The sequence below is a fragment of the Carcharodon carcharias genome (assembly GCF_017639515.1).
Source record: "Carcharodon carcharias isolate sCarCar2 chromosome 36 unlocalized genomic scaffold, sCarCar2.pri SUPER_36_unloc_1, whole genome shotgun sequence".
Classification (NCBI taxonomy): Eukaryota; Metazoa; Chordata; class Chondrichthyes; order Lamniformes; family Lamnidae; genus Carcharodon; species Carcharodon carcharias.
In genome coordinates this window covers 1,621,885-1,637,659 of record NW_024470726.1, presented here as the reverse complement: position 1 = coordinate 1,637,659, position 15,775 = coordinate 1,621,885, and the positions used below count along the sequence as shown (strand labels likewise).

Below are 15,775 nucleotides of genomic sequence, written 5' to 3'. Positions count from 1 at the left end.
TAGGAGAGTAGCGTGGCCTACTTCAGTATTTAGGGTAGAGATAAGAGTTTGAGTCGGAGCTGAAAGCACACGTATAGCTGCTGCTGAGTATACTGTAAATAAACTTAATGTTTCCACCTAAAAAGTGTCTGCAGATGAACTCTATCATTAACAGCACACCTCGATCACCCTACAGCAGAGGAGAACTTCCAGGTGGTGGTGTTCCCATGTATCTGCTGCCCTTGTCCTTCTAGATGGTAGTGGTCTTGGGTTTGGAAGGTGCTGTCTAAGGAGCCTTGGTGAGTTGCTGCAGTGCATCTTGTAGATGGTACACACACTGCTGCTACTGTGCGTCGGTGGTGGAGGGAGTGAATGTTTGTGGATGGGGTGCCGATCAAGCAGGGCTGCTTTGTCCTGGATGGTGTCGAGCTTCTTGAGTGTTGTGGGAGCTGCACTCATCCAGGCAAGTGGGGAGTATTCCATCACACTCCTGACTTGTGCCTTGTAGATGGTGGACAGGCTTTGGGGAGTCAGGAGGTGAGTTACTCTCCGCAGGATTCCCAGCCTCTGACCGGCTCTTGTAGCCACAGTATTTATATGGCTGGTCCAGTACAGTTTCTGGTCAATGGTAACCCCCAGGATGTTGATAGTAGGGGATTCAGTGATGGCAATGCCATTGAGCGTCAACGGACGATGGTTAGATTCTCTCTTGTTGGAGATGGTCACTGCCCGGCACCTCGGTGGCACGAATGTTACTCGCCACTTATGGGCCAAGCCTGGATATTGTCCAGATCTTGCTGGAATCCGGGCCCCGCTCTGTAGTTGTCGCTTCCCTGTGTGGGTGCTCGCGTGTGCGATTGGATTAAAAAGTGCTGAGTTCGGGGTGAAGTTGTGTCGGGCACTACAAAACGTTCGCGTTTAATAAAGCACCTCATCAGAAACCCGTTGTCTGCACAGCAAGATCCCATGAACCCCAAAGAAATGAATAACCAGATAATTTTTTTTTTGGGGGGGGGGGGGGCTGTGGGGGGGTGGTGCGGGTGGTGATCTTTGAGGAACATTGATCCCACCCCCACCCCGAGCGAACTTCCTCGCTCCTCCTCCATTAGCGTAACGCATTATTTATTTTTCTTCCTCTTTTATGTCGTCGTTTCGAAGCGGGCAGGCGTAGCCTCGATTGGTTTTCTTTTTGTTGGCCGGCACCCGCCCCCCCCCCCCCCCACCCTTTTGTGTTTTTCTCACCCCCTCCCTCCTCGCCTGCTCCACAGTGCTGCTGCCACCGAACCGAGATAGGGAACTCGAGAGGGAAGGAGGGCCGCTGCTCTCTAAGGTCCTGTCCCATCGCCGTGTGAGGCGCTCGGTGACCCCCCTCTTTCCCCAACCCCCCCCCCCCACACCCACTTTTCCCCCCCCTCCAACTAATTGATCATATCTTCACAGGATGTTCGTCGGCTGAGACTGACTCTTCAGAGCAGCGATGAAGCATTGTGGAGGGACACAGTGAAAAGAAAGGTATCTATAACATTACCTCGTTTCCTCTCTAGTCTCTGAGCATGTGGGGCCTCCTCGGTTTCGGGGGGGGGAGGCGGTTAGATTAGGAGGCCCAGCAAAGGGATTGGCCTGCCTTGTCCCACCCCTCCTTCCTCGTACGCACACTGGCACGCTCGCCGGGCCCAAGGTCTAAGCGGGAGCAGCTGGACGGGTCAGCGCGCTGTCCAGCGTGGGATGCTAATGTGGCTCAGCACCACGGCCACCATTCACCCCTGGCTGTGACGCCCTTGCAGTCAAATAGCCCGCAGCCGGCCGCTGTCTCGAGCCCAGGAGAGAGGGGCAACCGGTGGCCACCAGCGCCTGTGACACGTCACCCCGGTAAGATTCTGGGGGATACGAGGGAGACAGAGTGGAGGGGGTAATGATCTCGGGATGGAGGGGGTAACGATCTCGGGGATACGAGGGAGAGGGGGTATCGATCTCGGGGATACGGGGAGGCGGGGTGGAGGGGCTAATGATCTCGGGGATACGAGAGGGGGTAATGATCTTGGGGATACGAGGGAGAGGGGGTGGAGGGGGTATCGATCTCGGGGATACGAGGGGGGTAATGATCTCGGGGGTACGAGGGAGAGGGGGTGGAGGGGGTAACGATCTCGGGGATACGAGGGAGAGGGGGTGGAGGGAGTAATGATCTCGGGGAGAGGGGGTGGAGGGGGTATCGATCTCGGGGGTACGAGGGAGAGGGGGTGGAGGGGGTAACGATCTCGGGGAGAGAGGGTGGAGGGGGTAACGATCTCGGGGATACGAGGGAGGGGGGTGGAGGGGGTAACGATCTCGGGGGTACGAGAGAGAGGGGATGGAGGGGGTAACAATCTCGGGGATACGAGGGAAAGGGAGTGGAGGGGTAACGATCTCGGGGTGACGAGGAAGAGGGGGTGGAGGGGGTAATGATCTCGGGGGTATGAGGGAGAGGGGGTGGAGGGGGTAACGATCTCGGGGGTATGAGGGAGAGGGGGTGGAGGGGGTAACGATCTCGGGGAGAGGGGGTGGAGGGGGTAACGATCTCGGGGCGAGGGGGTGGAGGGGGTAACGATCTCTGGGAGACGAGGGAGAGGGGATGGAGGGCAAAGGGGCATTACCAGGCTGGCTGGGAGGGGGTGAGGTTTTTGCAGTAAATGGACATTAAGCCCTTTTTAAATCCCAGCCAAGGTTTCGTTAACTCTCCCGGGTGTCATTCACGCACTAGACTAATATCTGTCCGGTTCTCTGACCCCCGGGTGCTGGTCAAGGTCGTTATTGGAGGGACCGTTCTTGCCTTCACAACTCCACCTCTGACCTGCCTTTTGACAGGATGAGATTTCGGGACCCCTCCTCCTGTCCACATTTCCACCCTTTTACCCCTCTTGCTTCTCCCAGATTCTCTTTCCTCACCCGTCCCCCCCCCTCACCCCGTGATCCCTCTTTGTTGCGGGAATAAGCCAGGGTTCCTCCCCTTCTTGGACCTGGTCTGAGAGGTTGGACTGTCCTTCCCACTCTCCGGCCACTCGCCCCGATGTCCGGCAACCGTTTTCCCCGGCAACTGCGTTGGGGAAGGGGCAACTGTTTGGGGGGGGGGGGGGGGGTGCGCGGGGGGCAGGTGGTACTGAAGATAAATATAAGCCATGTCAAAAAAAGCACAGGGGGATCTCTCTGCCTCTGGATGGAGAGAGAGGCTCCGAATTTAAATTTGGAACAATAGTTTTCTCTGTTTGTTTTAAGATTTACCGTTTTCAGTTTATCTTTTCTTCTTTCCCCTCGTTTCTTGCCTTGTAGCCTGTAGGCAGGGCCTACGCTGTCATGTCCTCCAAGGGTAGCGGTGACTTTGCTTGGGATGTGGCCACTGGTGAAACCCTGAAGGTAATTATATATATCGCCTCGAATGTGTTGGGCCTCCATCCAATATGTGGTCCGAGTGATGTCCTTGTTAATTTTTCCCTGTCCTGCTCCTTCCTGCATCTTGGCAATACTCGTCTCCGCCGCAGCCCCCACCCCCCACCACCTGCCTCCTGTTCAATCTTTTCTCCCAAGATCTCAAAGCTGTGGCTGTAGTGTTCAACGGTTTGATGGATCTGCGTTTGATTATGTTAGTCTGTTCACCGTGCCTGATTTGCTTAATGACTTGATGTATATATGTTTTGTTTAAGATTATCCTAATTTGAAATAATGTCTTTAGTTTATAGGGAGAAAAGAGTCAAACCATTGAATAATACCTCTCCTCCTCCTGCCGCCACTTCTCCCTCCATTGCCCTGTCTCTCACCATCTTGGGCGAGTTTGGTGCCAAGTTAATCTGGGCTTTCTGCTTCTTGGCCGCGATCTTCTCCTGGTCTCTGGGTAAGGGGATGTTACCCCCCCACCCCACCCCCCATACCAGAGTGCGAGGGGGCGCAGTGGAGTCCGGCCGCCCTCAACCCCGTCGCCTTCCGTTGGTGCGTGATGAATGGGGCGACGCCTGACCACCTCCAAACCGCACCCGGCAGCAGGACCCTCGAGCTGACGGCGGTGGTGGGTGGGGGGGGGGGGTTTAGTTTCATCTTCACCAGGCTGCCTCGTTGGCGAGCGTGTCCTGTCTACCCCATCGCCCACTAGTTGCGTTGCCCACTTTGCCTCCCCCCCACCCACCCCCCATCACGTGTGTCAGCGTGAGAACCATTGCCCCTCGGTAGGTGGGGGGGGTGGTGCAGGGGAATCGCAAGTGACCCTTTGAGATCTGGATGAGGCCTGGTGCCCCGTGGAGGCGTTGCTACCCTTTGACCCTGCATGCCTGGATGAAGGCCTGTGTGCGCGTTAAGCAGTGACCTGGTCCAAAGTGGCCCTAATGAGAACTCTTATTACCCCCAGACCCGCAGTTTGTACGAGCCGGACATCAAAGGCATGGTGGTGCCGGAGGCTCAGCCCTCCCAGGAGGCCAGCCTGAGGCAGCTCCGCACTGAACTCCAGCACTTCAAGGAGGTGAGTTGGCTTGGCTTCCTTTTCAACGGTCCAGGTGACATTGTCGCTGCTCAGAGAGAGAGAGAAGGGTCAGGATTTGGATCAAGCCCACCCCTGAGAGAGTGATGATCTGGTCCTGACCCTCCATTCTGCCAGTCAAGCCTATTTCGTAGTGGACGTGTGGTACTGGACTCAAATTGGCGTCTGATTAATCATCTTCTTCAGAGAGAGACAGTGTGGGAGATTGGACAAATGGTGCAGTATCTAACCCTGTGCTGTATCTGTCCTGGGAGTGTTTGATGGTGACCGTGTAGAGGGAGCTTTACTCTGTATCTAACCCCGTGCTGTACTTGTCCTGGGAGTGTTTGATGGGGAGAGTGTAGAGGAAGCTTTACTCTGTATCTAACCCCGTGCTGTACCTGTCCTGGGAGTGTTTGATGGGGACTGTGTAGATGTAGAAGGGGCTTTATGCTGATGGTTTCCAGGCAGTAACATCCTTCAAATGGACGAGCACAGCAAACTAACTGAATATGTGGTTGTTTCAGGTCAGACATTCAATGGAAAATATCCGTGAGCAGTTGTATTGTCGGATGAATGGAGTGAGACGAGATGTCGCGGACTACCACGGCCTACCTGACGTAAGAAGCAAACTACTTATCAATGCCAACATTTTACCTTGCAACCCCTGAGGGAATAGTGCAGCCCATTGCAGACTGTCTACCTCCCCCCCCCCCCCCCCCCCCCACCCCCCCACCCAAACGCACTCACCCAAGCTCACTGACTTGGACTGACTCCTGGTCCAGCAATTCCTCTGTTTTATAGGGAAAGGTCATACAATCATAGGCCAGTCACCTGACTTCGGTAACGGGCGATGTATCCGAATCAATCCTGAGAGAAAGGCTTAGTCCGTCACTTGGAAAGGAACAGATTGATCTGGGACAGTCAGCGTGGGTTTGGTTTTGGTGGGGTGGGGGAAGGTCGTGTCTTACTAACTCAATAGAATTGTTTTGGGGCAGTCACAAGGAAGTTTGATGAGGGCGGTGCAGTGGATGTGGTCTACGTGGATTTCAGTAAGGCATTCGACAAGGTCCCACATGCTCAGGAAAGTGAGATCCCATGGGACACATGGGAAGGTGGCAGGCTGGATCCAAAATTGGCTCAGGGACAGGAAGCAAAGGGTCAATGGATGTTTTTGCGAATGGAAAAACGGTTTCCAGTGGTGTTTCACAGGGCTCTGTGTTGGGGCCCTTGCTGTTTGTTGTATATGTTAATGATATGGTCATAACTGTGGGAGGCACGAATGGGAAATTTGCAGATGACACGAAACTTGGCCGTGTGGTTGACAGTGAAGAGGATAGCTGTCGACCCCAGGATGGTATCAATGGTTTGGTTGAGTGGGTGGAATTCAAGTGTGAGGCAATGCATTTGGGGAGAGCGAATAAAGCCAGGGACTACTCAATAAACTGGAGGAAATTGAGAGGGGCTGAGGAAGTGCGAGACCTTGGAATGCATGTCCACAGGTCCCGGAAGGTGACAGGACAGGTGGGTAAGGTGGTAAAGAAAGCGGATGGAACGCTTTCCTTTATCGGGCGAGGTATTGAATACAAGAGCAGGACCGGTTGGAAATGACGGGTCCTGAGTTATTGCTCGGTCAGTCTGGGGACAGATCGGCGGGGGTGGAGGTGGGGGAGAGAGAGAGAGAGAGAGTAAGTGTCTCCCAGGCCCCAGTGCGGGGTACTGAGCCGCCTGCGACTGGAAGCTGAGACAGAACCCCCTCTGTTTATGCTGCACCCGGCCTGTGGACAGCCCAATGGTACAATTCCTGCTGAGCCTCGGTGACCCCTGGGTTAGTGGAAAGCGCCCCTGGGATTCCCTTGCTCCCTGGTGAACCCCTTGACCCTCTGACCCAAGGGGTAGGCGGTGGCCTAGCTGTATTGTCACTGGCCCAGTATTCCAGAGGCCCAAGCTAATGCTTCGGGGACACGGGTTCAAGTCCCACCCCGGCAACTGGAGGAGTTTAAATCTGGAATTGAAAGCTAGTCTCAGTAATGGTGACCGTGAAGCTATCGCCAACTTTTGTCTTAAAACCCCGTCTGGTTCGCCAACTTTTGTCTTAAAACCCCGTCTGGTTCGCCGACTTTTGTCTTAAAACCCCGTCTGGTTCGCCGACTTTTGTCTTAAAACCCCGACTGGTTCGCCGACTTTTGTCTTAAAACCCCGACTGGTTCGCCGACTTTTGTCTTAAAACCCCGACTGGTTCGCCGACTTTTGTCTTAAAACCCCGTCTGGTTCGCCGACGTTTGTCTTAAAACCCCGTCTGGTTCGCCAACTTTTGTCTTAAAACCCCGTCTGGTTCGCCAATGCCCCTTTAAGGAGGGAAATCTGCCGTCCTTACCCGGTCTGGCCTACATGTGACTCCAGACCCACAGCCCATGTGGTTGACTCTTAACTACCCCCCTGAAATGGCCCCTAGCAGTTGTATCGGTCTTGAAATGGCCGGGCAAGCTATTCCGTTCAAGAGAGCAGTTAGGGACGGGCAACGAATGCTGGCCCCTCTCCAGTGGCCCTTTGGGATTCTCTTTCCCCCATCCCCCACCCTTCCTCTGCTTCCCAGTGACCCCTACGATGGCCAGCTCTCTCAGCACAGGATGTCACGAAGCTGGTGTAGGGAGGGCGGAAGGGCAACCCCCCCCCGGCCCCCTCCTGGCCTGGGAAGGTATTGAACAGCGAGTAGGATACCGTCAGATCGTCCTCTCGGTCACAGGTGGTGGGAGAGAGAAGGGATGGGCCGGGGAGGGGGTGGGTGGTTGGGGAAAGGGAGTGGGTGGGGTGGCGGAGTCGACAGCGGGAACGGGTCTAACGGATCTCTCCGCTGGCAGACAGACCGTGGGGATGATGAGACGGAAAAGATGCGGGAGGCGACAAGGCACCTCTACAGCAAACTGCAGGAGGCCGAGCGCAGGCACGAGTCCAAGAGGAAGGTTTTGGAGGTAAGGAGGGGCGGCAGCAGAAGATTCAGCGCCGCAAACCGGCCAGTGGAGGCACATGGTGCTCTCGCCTCTGAATCTGGGATTCGAATTCGGTCCGGGCAGGAAGTTTTCGGGAGGAAAGGCGAAAGAAACACTTGCTGACCTCTTGATGTTGTTCACAGCTGACTGGTGCTGGAGTGCAGTGCGTGACGTTTGGGCGCTAACCCAGCCTGCGCCGTTTGGAGCCACTGCTCTACATATGGGAAGGCTAGGTGGTAGGGGTGGGGGTGGGGGGAGTGACTGATAAACCACCGAGGTCAGTCGGGGAGCAATTGCAACTAGCCGAGGTCAGTCGGGGAGCAATTGCAACTAGCCGAGGTCAGTCGGGGAGCAATTGCAACTGGCTGGAAGTCTCAGGCTGTGTATCGGCATCGGCTGACATCTGTAATAAGTGTGACGTTGTAGGCTGTGATGGCCACACGTCCTGGAAAACATTAGCCACATTTGAGAATTAAATTCTCCTCCTCCTCCTGATTTTCCTCCACAACAGGATCAGGCCGGACACCACCAGAAGCAACTAGGAGAGGCCAGGGAATCACTTCAGAGGTCAGAGGAGAGAGTTGCTGAACGTGACAAGAGAATCGAGGAACTCCAGAGACTGATGACAGGAATGGAAAAGGTACGGAGGAAGTATCTGCACTGGTGGTGAGGTTTTTGGGGGAGCAAGCTGAGGCTGGTTGAATCCAAATTATAATGGCCTCTTTCTGTGCTTCATTTTGTCTTTGGCAGGAGCATCAAATCTTGGCGACAAAGATGAGGGAGAATGAATGCCAGCTGGAGGAGATGAGAGTGCAGAACCAGGCCGGCATGGCTGATCACCACAGGTACGACGGCCGCTAGCTGAGATTCGAGTGTCCTATCTCGGTCTCCTACCTCATTTCCTCTCCTAAAGTTGCCAGGCTTATCCAAGGGCGCAGGTCAACTGGGCACCGAGCCCTGACCCATTCGTCTCAATGAGCGACTGCTGCTGAAATCACAGCTCCATCTTGATCCTGTCCTTGCAAGTATTCTCCAGCAGGAGGCACTGGAGGAGGCCTTTGAGCCCTTCTAGCCTGTTCCATCAGTTAGATCATTGCTGATCTGTATCTTAATTCCATTTGTGCTCTTTTGCTTCCTATCCCTTAATACCTAACACACATCTATCAATCCTCAGTCTTAAAAACTCCAGTTGATCCCATACCCTTTAGTGGGAGTTACAGACCTCCGCTGCCCCTTGTGTGAAGGTTCTTACCCCATTGTTCTGAACTCCCCTTCTCTCAAGCCTATTGAATCATTTTATGCACTTGGATCAGTTTGCCCCTCAGTCTCCTGAAATCTAGGGAACACCAGCTGACTTTATACAACTTTGCAATTTAAACTACTCAGCTGCAGGATATTGTCAATTGCTGACCTTTCACCTCCCTATCCAGAGGCCCCCTGCTACCACACAAGCCGTACAGAGTGGGGAATCAAACTTGGGCATGCGTTGTGGCTCAGTACCAACAGCAAGCAATGCACCTCCTTCTTGCAAAGTTCACCCTCTGCCTTAAATCTGTTTGACTTGACCTGTTGGACACCCCAAATGTCATAGATCTGGAGCCTGAAACTTCCAGCCGGTTGCGCTCGCTCTCTGACTGACCTCAGCCGGTTGCGCTCGCTCTCTGACTGACCTCAGCCGGTTGCGCTCGCTCTCTGACTGACCTCAGCCGGTTGCGCTCGCTCTCTGACTGACCTCAGCCGGTTGCGCTCGCTCTCTGACTGACCTCAGCCGGTTGCGCTCGCTCTCTGACTGACCTCAGCCGGTTGCGCTCGCTCTCTGACTGACCTCAGCCGGTTGCGCTCGCTCTCTGACTGACCTCAGCCGGTTGCGCTCGCTCTCTGACTGACCTCAGCCGGTTGCGCTCGCTCTCTGACTGACCTCAGCCGGTTGCGCTCGCTCTCTGACTGACCTCAGCCGGTTGCGCTCGCTCTCTGACTGACCTCAGCCGGTTGCGCTCGCTCTCTGACTGACCTCAGCCGGTTGCGCTCGCTCTCTGACTGACCTCAGCAGCGTGTCAGTGGTTACATTTCCCCTGAGTTATCCCTTTTAAAAAAAAAAATTGCAGACCCCTCCAAATTCCTTTATCTAACCATGCAGGTGGTTGTTGGATTTAACTCTCTCTCTTTCTCTCTCTCTCTCTCTCTCTCTCTCTGTCCCATCTGCATTTTGCATTCTTCCCCCCCCAACCCCTGACTTTCCCAGGTCATTACAGCTGGAGAAAGAGGTTGAGACCCTGAGGGAGAAGATTTGCCACCTCAATGATATGCTGAAGAGCCAGCAGAGAAAAGTACGGCAGATGATCGAGCAGGTGAGCGCATGCCCGGTCAAAAGAAATGTTAAAATGCGCCTCGGATCCGTAATCAGCTGGTGTACAATCCGAATGGCACAGGGGGAGGCCATACAGCCTGTGCTGGCTCTTTGAAAGGGCTGTCGAATTAGTCCCACTCCCGCCGCCAGTGCTCTTTTCCCCATAATCCCTCTAATTTATTCCCTTATCCCCCACCCCAAGATTCAGGATTCGCTCTATCTGGCTCTGACGCTGGCGCTCGCTCTCTCTCTCTCTCTCTCTCTCTCTCTCTCTCTCTCTGGCTCTCCCACACGCTCGCTCCCTCTGGCTCTGATTACTGGACGAGCTCAGACAGCCAGGGTACGTCTCCACTCCCTGCCTCGCCCAGACGTTGAATTCCTGCGAAATGACGCTTGGACAAATTTCAAAACTAAACATGACACAAAAAAACCAAAAGAAGCTGACGCAGGTTTGGAACCAGGTGCAGCTCCGAATTCTGCTGTGGATCCGGAATTGTGAACATTGTGCTGGATGAATGGAAGTTTCATCACAAACTCCACCTATTCCACCACCTCCTGCTCTGCTACTTTTTAACAATGAGTGAACAAGTATACAACGAAACACTGGGGGTTTAATGCCCCATGACCTTTTCACTCTGACCCGTTCTCCTGAGTTGATCTCTACTCCCCTGCGGAGATTAATTTTCACCAACTGCTGGAGTTGTCTCTTGAGTCAGAACGTCCCACATTTCTCTAGCGCCTTTCACAGCCTCAGGACGCCCCAGATGCAGCCAATGCAGTGCTTTTCTTTTTTTGAAGTGCGGTCACTTCTGGGATGTAGGAAACCCAGCAGCCGGTCTGATGCACACCAAACCCCACAAACAGCAGTGTGATAATGACACTGGTCAACTGTGTGTCCTTTTTTCTAGTGATGTTGGGCCCAGGACACCAGGGTGAATTCTCCCCACCCCCACCCCTGCCCTTCTTCCAATAGCTGCCACTTGAGAGGATAGGCAGAGCCCCGATTTAATGTCACAAAGATGGCACCTCCAACAGTGCGGCGCTCCCTCAGCGCCGACCCACCGACAGCGCGGCACTCCCTCAGTACTGACCCTCCGACAGTGCGGCACTCCCTCAGTACTGACCCTCCGACAGTGCGGCACACCCTCAGTACTGACCCTCCGACAGTGCGGCACACCCTCAGTACTGACCCTCCGACAGTGCGGCACACCCTCAGTACTGACCCTCCGACAGTGCGGCACACCCTCAGTACTGACCCTCCGACAGTGCGGCACACCCTCAGTACTGACCCTCCGACAGTGCGGCGCTCCCCCTCAGCGCGGACCCTGGGAGTGTCACCTGGACTTTTGTGCTCCACTCTCTGTGGAGTTGGCTTCCAACCCACAAATTTCTAACTGGGATGTGGGTTCAACCCCACTCCAAAGGAGTGCTGCACTGCCAGAGGTGCTGTCCCTCTTTCGAGATGTGACGTTGAACCGAGGCACCCGTCTGCCCCCTCAGGTCCAAGATCCCACAGCCGCTACTGGAAGCAGTGAGGTGGGAGAGGTGGGGCCTCAGTTCCTCCTGGTCTGTGGTCCCCATCCTCATCCACCATTCTCTGTCTGATGAATCGATCCCTTTTTGAGTGTCGAACTCCGAATTGATTTTCTACCCAGACAATTCAGAGCCTGTTTGTCTCTCTCTCTCTCTCTCTCTCTTTGCCAGATTCAGACCTCCAGGAGTCAGATTGAGGAAAAGGATGTGTTGATACAGCAGCTGCAGGAGCGAGTGGAACACCTCGAGTCTGAGGTAGAGAGCTTTCATCGCAACTGCAATAATTGCATTTAATCCGAGATTTACCAGGATGGGATGAGGGGCTTCAGCTCATGTGGAGAGACCGGGAGAAGCTGGGATTGTTCTCCTCAGAGCGGAGAAGGTTAAGGGGGAGATTGAATCGAGGCGTTCGGAATCAGGAAGGGGGTTTGGACAGAGTAAATGAGGAGAAACTGTTTCCACTGGGCAGGAGGGTCGGTAACCAGAGGGGACACAGATTGAAGGGAATCGGGGAAAGATCCAGAGGGGGAGATGAGGAGAATTTGTTTTTATTTACACAGCAAGTTGTTGTGATCTGGAAGGCGCTGCCTGAAAGGGCGGTGGAAGCAGATTCAATAGGAAGTTTCAAAAGGGGGGGAGTTGGATAAATACTCGAAGGGGAAAATTTGCATGCGGCGGAGTGGTGAGACTGGGTGGATGGATCTTTCCAAGAGGTGAGTTGGCCCGTTTCTGTTGAGGTGGCCTTCGGGGAGAGGACGGTCTGATCCTATCTCCTGGGACCTGGGGGGGGAGGGGGAAGAGCCAGCCAGGAGAGGTTCCGGCCCCTGAGCTCCGAGGATCTCAACCTCCCAGCTAGGGGGGCGAGAGAGGGGAGGCTGATCAGAGATCGTGGGGGACAGATCGGTACGCGAGCCCCTGTGTATGGAGACCGGCGCCGGCGTGGCCAAAACCTGGCCCGGGAATGGAAAAGCGAGACACCGGCAGACGCTGGAAACCCCGGTGGGGGGTTGGGGGGGTGGGGGGTTGCAAGAAGGCTGGAAACCCGGGGTGGGGGGGCAACAGCGCTGGAAAGGCTCAGCAGCTGTGGAGGCCGCCGAGAGTTAACACTTCATCAGTGAAATCAGCCCAGCGGCTGGACCTGCACCACAGGGCCCTGCAGCGGCTCCACCACCACCACCTCCCCGAAGGGGGGCATTTGGGGATGGGCAGTAAATGACCCCCTCTTCTGTGAAAGAGCGTGGCATGGCCGCCTCTAATTGGACCTGAAGCGTTAACTCTCTCTCTCTATCTCTCCCTCTCTATTTCTCGCTCCTCCCCCAGGTGTTTGGAAACCTGCCGAGTGTTTCCAGCAGCCGGAGGAGGAGGGGCCTCGTTTCGGAGCCAGGGTGGAGTTGGGTTAGAACAGTGCCAGTGTCGATCTGCGTAACCGTCGGTGAACTGACTTTCTTTGTTTTTTTTTTACATTTCACCCACCCCTCCCCCCCCAAAACAGAACCGAGAGATGCAAGACCACCTGGAATATGTGACCCGCGGTGAGGGCAGAACCCAGCAAGGTTCCCTCACCAGCAGGGGGCAGGGACTCACGGACCACCAGATCTCTCACAGGTAACCGGTGAGGGGGAGAATCGGGTGGGTTATTGGGGGAGGGGGGCGTGGTTGGCATGTGCCGGATTGCCGACCAATCCTGGGAGGGTTTGTCACGTACCCCCCCCCACAACCAACCTGTCAAGAGCAGTCAAGAGCAATCCGATCCTTCGGCCAATTGGATTGTTCTTGATCGCTCGTTGGATAGTTTCGTGACCCTCGGCCTCTCTCGTCATTTTCACCATCTCCAATTTATTTTTATAACTTATTCAAGCCTTAAAGAAGTGAATGAAAAATTCAATCGTGCCTCTTGAAAGATTTATCCAATTAACCCCACTCTTTCCCCCCCGCTCCCCCCCCCCCGCTCTTTCCCCCATCTCCCTGCAAATTTTACCCCTTCGAGTATTTATCCGATTTCCCCCCCACTTTTTGAAAGTTTCTATTGAATCTGCTTCCACCGCCCTTTCAGGCAGCGCCTTCCAGATCACAACCACTCGCTGTGTAAATAAAAACAAATTCTCCTCATCTCCCCCTCTGGTTCTTTCCCCGATTCTCCAGTCTGTGTCCCCTCTGGTTACCGACCCTCCTGCCTAATGGAAACAGTTTCTCCTCATTTACTCTGTCCAAACCCCCTTCCTGATTCCGAACGCCTCGATTCAATCTCCCCCTTAACCTTCTCCGTTCTGAGGAGAACAATCCCAGCTTCTCCCAGTCTCTCCCACACGGACTGAAGTCCCTCATCCCTGGTCCCATTCTGGGTAAATCTCCCTCCCGTACCCTCTCCGAGGCCCTTGACCTCCTTCCTAAAGTGCGGAGCCCAGAATGGGCCCCAGTCCTCCAGCTGGGGTATTTATTTAGTGTTTTATGAAGGTTTAGAGTAAATTCCTTGCTTTTGGACTTTGTGCCTCTATTTATAATGCCTGGAACATCTGTAAGCTTTTAGGAAAATAAACTTTTTTTTTATTAAACAGTTCATTTTATCATTTTTTTATTTCTGAAACTGAGATTTGGCTCTTTCTTTCTTTCTCTTATCAGTTCAAGACTCCCACTGGGATCCAAGAAGCCCAGAGCGTTAGTACGAGTGCTGGAGACATCGTGACGTTACTGTTTTTACTCACGTCAGAATGAACACCAAACAAACTGGCAAAAATTCTCCTGCAGGAGTATGATTCTCTGTAAACATGGAACGAGTATTCAGGCTGAGGGGAGTGGGAGAGGGAACACTTAGTCAGCCCCAAGTACAGACAATTGTCACACCGCGCTGGTTAGATACAGAGTAAAGCTCCCTCTACACTGTCCCCATCAAACACTCCCAGGACAGGTACAGCACGGGGTTAGATACAGAGTAAAGCTCTCTCTACACTGTCCCCATCAAACACTCCCAGGACAGGTACAGCACAGGGTTAGATACAGAGTAAAGCTCTCTCTACACTGTCCCCATCAAACACTCACAGGGCTGGTACAGCACGGGGTTAGATACAGAGTAAACTCCCTCTACACTGTCCCCATCAAACACTCCCAGGACAGGTACAGCACGGGGTTAGATACAGAGTAAAGCTCCCTCTAAGACTGTAGCTCGGTCCCAATCTCCAAGTGCCCTCCTCTGCAATCCAGCCAGTCTATTCCTCCTATTGGTTTGTATTGTTCCGAGATGGGGGACTTAACAAAGTCAGAGGACGTAGTCTGCCCTCTCTGCACCACTCCACCTCCCCCCCCCCCGCCTCTGCAATTGCCCCCCTGGTATTCTCACCCGCAATGCCCTGTCTGCCAGACCCCGACGCCCTGGGTAAGAGGGTAGTGCTCCTGGCTGCCACTCCACAGTCGAGTTAGCATTTTGATATACAGGGTTTGTGCCTCACCTGTGGGGGGGTGGGAAGCTCCCCTCCCCGGTTCTCGGCACAGCAAGACTCCAGATAAGAGGGGCGGGTTGTGGGGGTGGGGGTGGGGGTGGGGAAGTGCTGGAGATCTGAAAGGAAAGCAGAAGACTTGCCGGCGGCCGCGGGGAGAGAGAGAGTTCGTTGGCGGGCGGGGCACCAATTTAAACTGTGCGGACAAAGGGGGCAACCTCTCCTCTGCCCACCGCCCTGGGGGTTGGGAGTCGGGGGGGGGGGGGGGAAGCGAGGCTACATTCTCTACCCTGGCGATCCCCGGACGCGAACGGCAAGACATATATTTCTGTAAATACACTCGAATCGTATGGTTAAAATTTCAGTTCCCAGCCGGTATTTATTTAAGTTATTTCTGTGTTCCCTGAGCTGTTCAGCTATTCACGTTGCAGTATGTTTCCTGAACATCACATTTAAAATAAACGCGAGTTTAGCTGCATAGTTGCCCTTCCATCCACCACCACCCCCCCCCACCCTGAGTGTTATTTAAAGCGATCGCAACGCAAGTGGTTTCTCCTCTTCCTTTAATTTACTGTTCACACCCAGATGGGAGAGAATTATATTTCTTCTCGTTTTCCGACTGGTGCCTCGAAGAGGCGTTGGGGGGGGAGAGACACATGTCCTGGACCACACCGCCAAGCAAAGATTCAACGGTTAAGACTTCCAGAAAGGGGGTCGATTCTCTCTTTCCCCCCCTCCCCTTCCCCACTGGGTAAAAACATTCGTTGGTCGCTGTCTCAAACATGCGCAGCTGAGAATTCGCGGTTCTCAGCCACAGGGTTATGCTTTCATTTTAATGTTTCAGGTCACTGGCCTTTCGTTTGTTTTTGATCTACCATAGCTCAGTATCGCATTTTCCTTTAGGTACGTGCTTTAATCACTTGAAATGCAATTACCACGTTTTTCACACACTAAGATTCCCACCCACGACAATGAACGGTTTGGCCAGTTCACTTAAACGTCTGATTTTAAAAAAAAA

At 54.0% G+C, this 15,775-nt stretch overlaps 1 protein-coding gene across 2 annotated transcripts in view; it reads left to right on the top strand.

Annotated features, from left to right (window-relative positions):
• LOC121274299 (tuftelin-like) overlaps positions 1–14,060 on the top strand; it is a 20,810-nt gene extending 6,750 nt beyond the window's left edge. Inside the window, exons 2-12 of one of the 2 annotated variants that reach the window (XM_041181534.1) lie at positions 1,420–1,491; positions 3,283–3,366; positions 4,349–4,459; positions 4,984–5,076; positions 7,318–7,428; positions 7,958–8,086; positions 8,197–8,291; positions 9,689–9,794; positions 11,498–11,581; positions 12,819–12,931; positions 13,946–14,060. In XM_041181534.1, coding sequence (XP_041037468.1) covers positions 1,420–1,491; positions 3,283–3,366; positions 4,349–4,459; positions 4,984–5,076; positions 7,318–7,428; positions 7,958–8,086; positions 8,197–8,291; positions 9,689–9,794; positions 11,498–11,581; positions 12,819–12,931; positions 13,946–14,009 — 1,062 coding nt within the window. In that variant the 3' untranslated portion in view covers positions 14,010–14,060. The remainder of the gene's footprint in view (positions 1–1,419; positions 1,492–3,282; positions 3,367–4,348; positions 4,460–4,983; positions 5,077–7,317; positions 7,429–7,957; positions 8,087–8,196; positions 8,292–9,688; positions 9,795–11,497; positions 11,582–12,818; positions 12,932–13,945) is intronic. The other variant, XM_041181536.1, reaches the window with a different exon arrangement.
• The last annotated feature ends 1,715 nt before the right edge of the window (positions 14,061–15,775 follow it).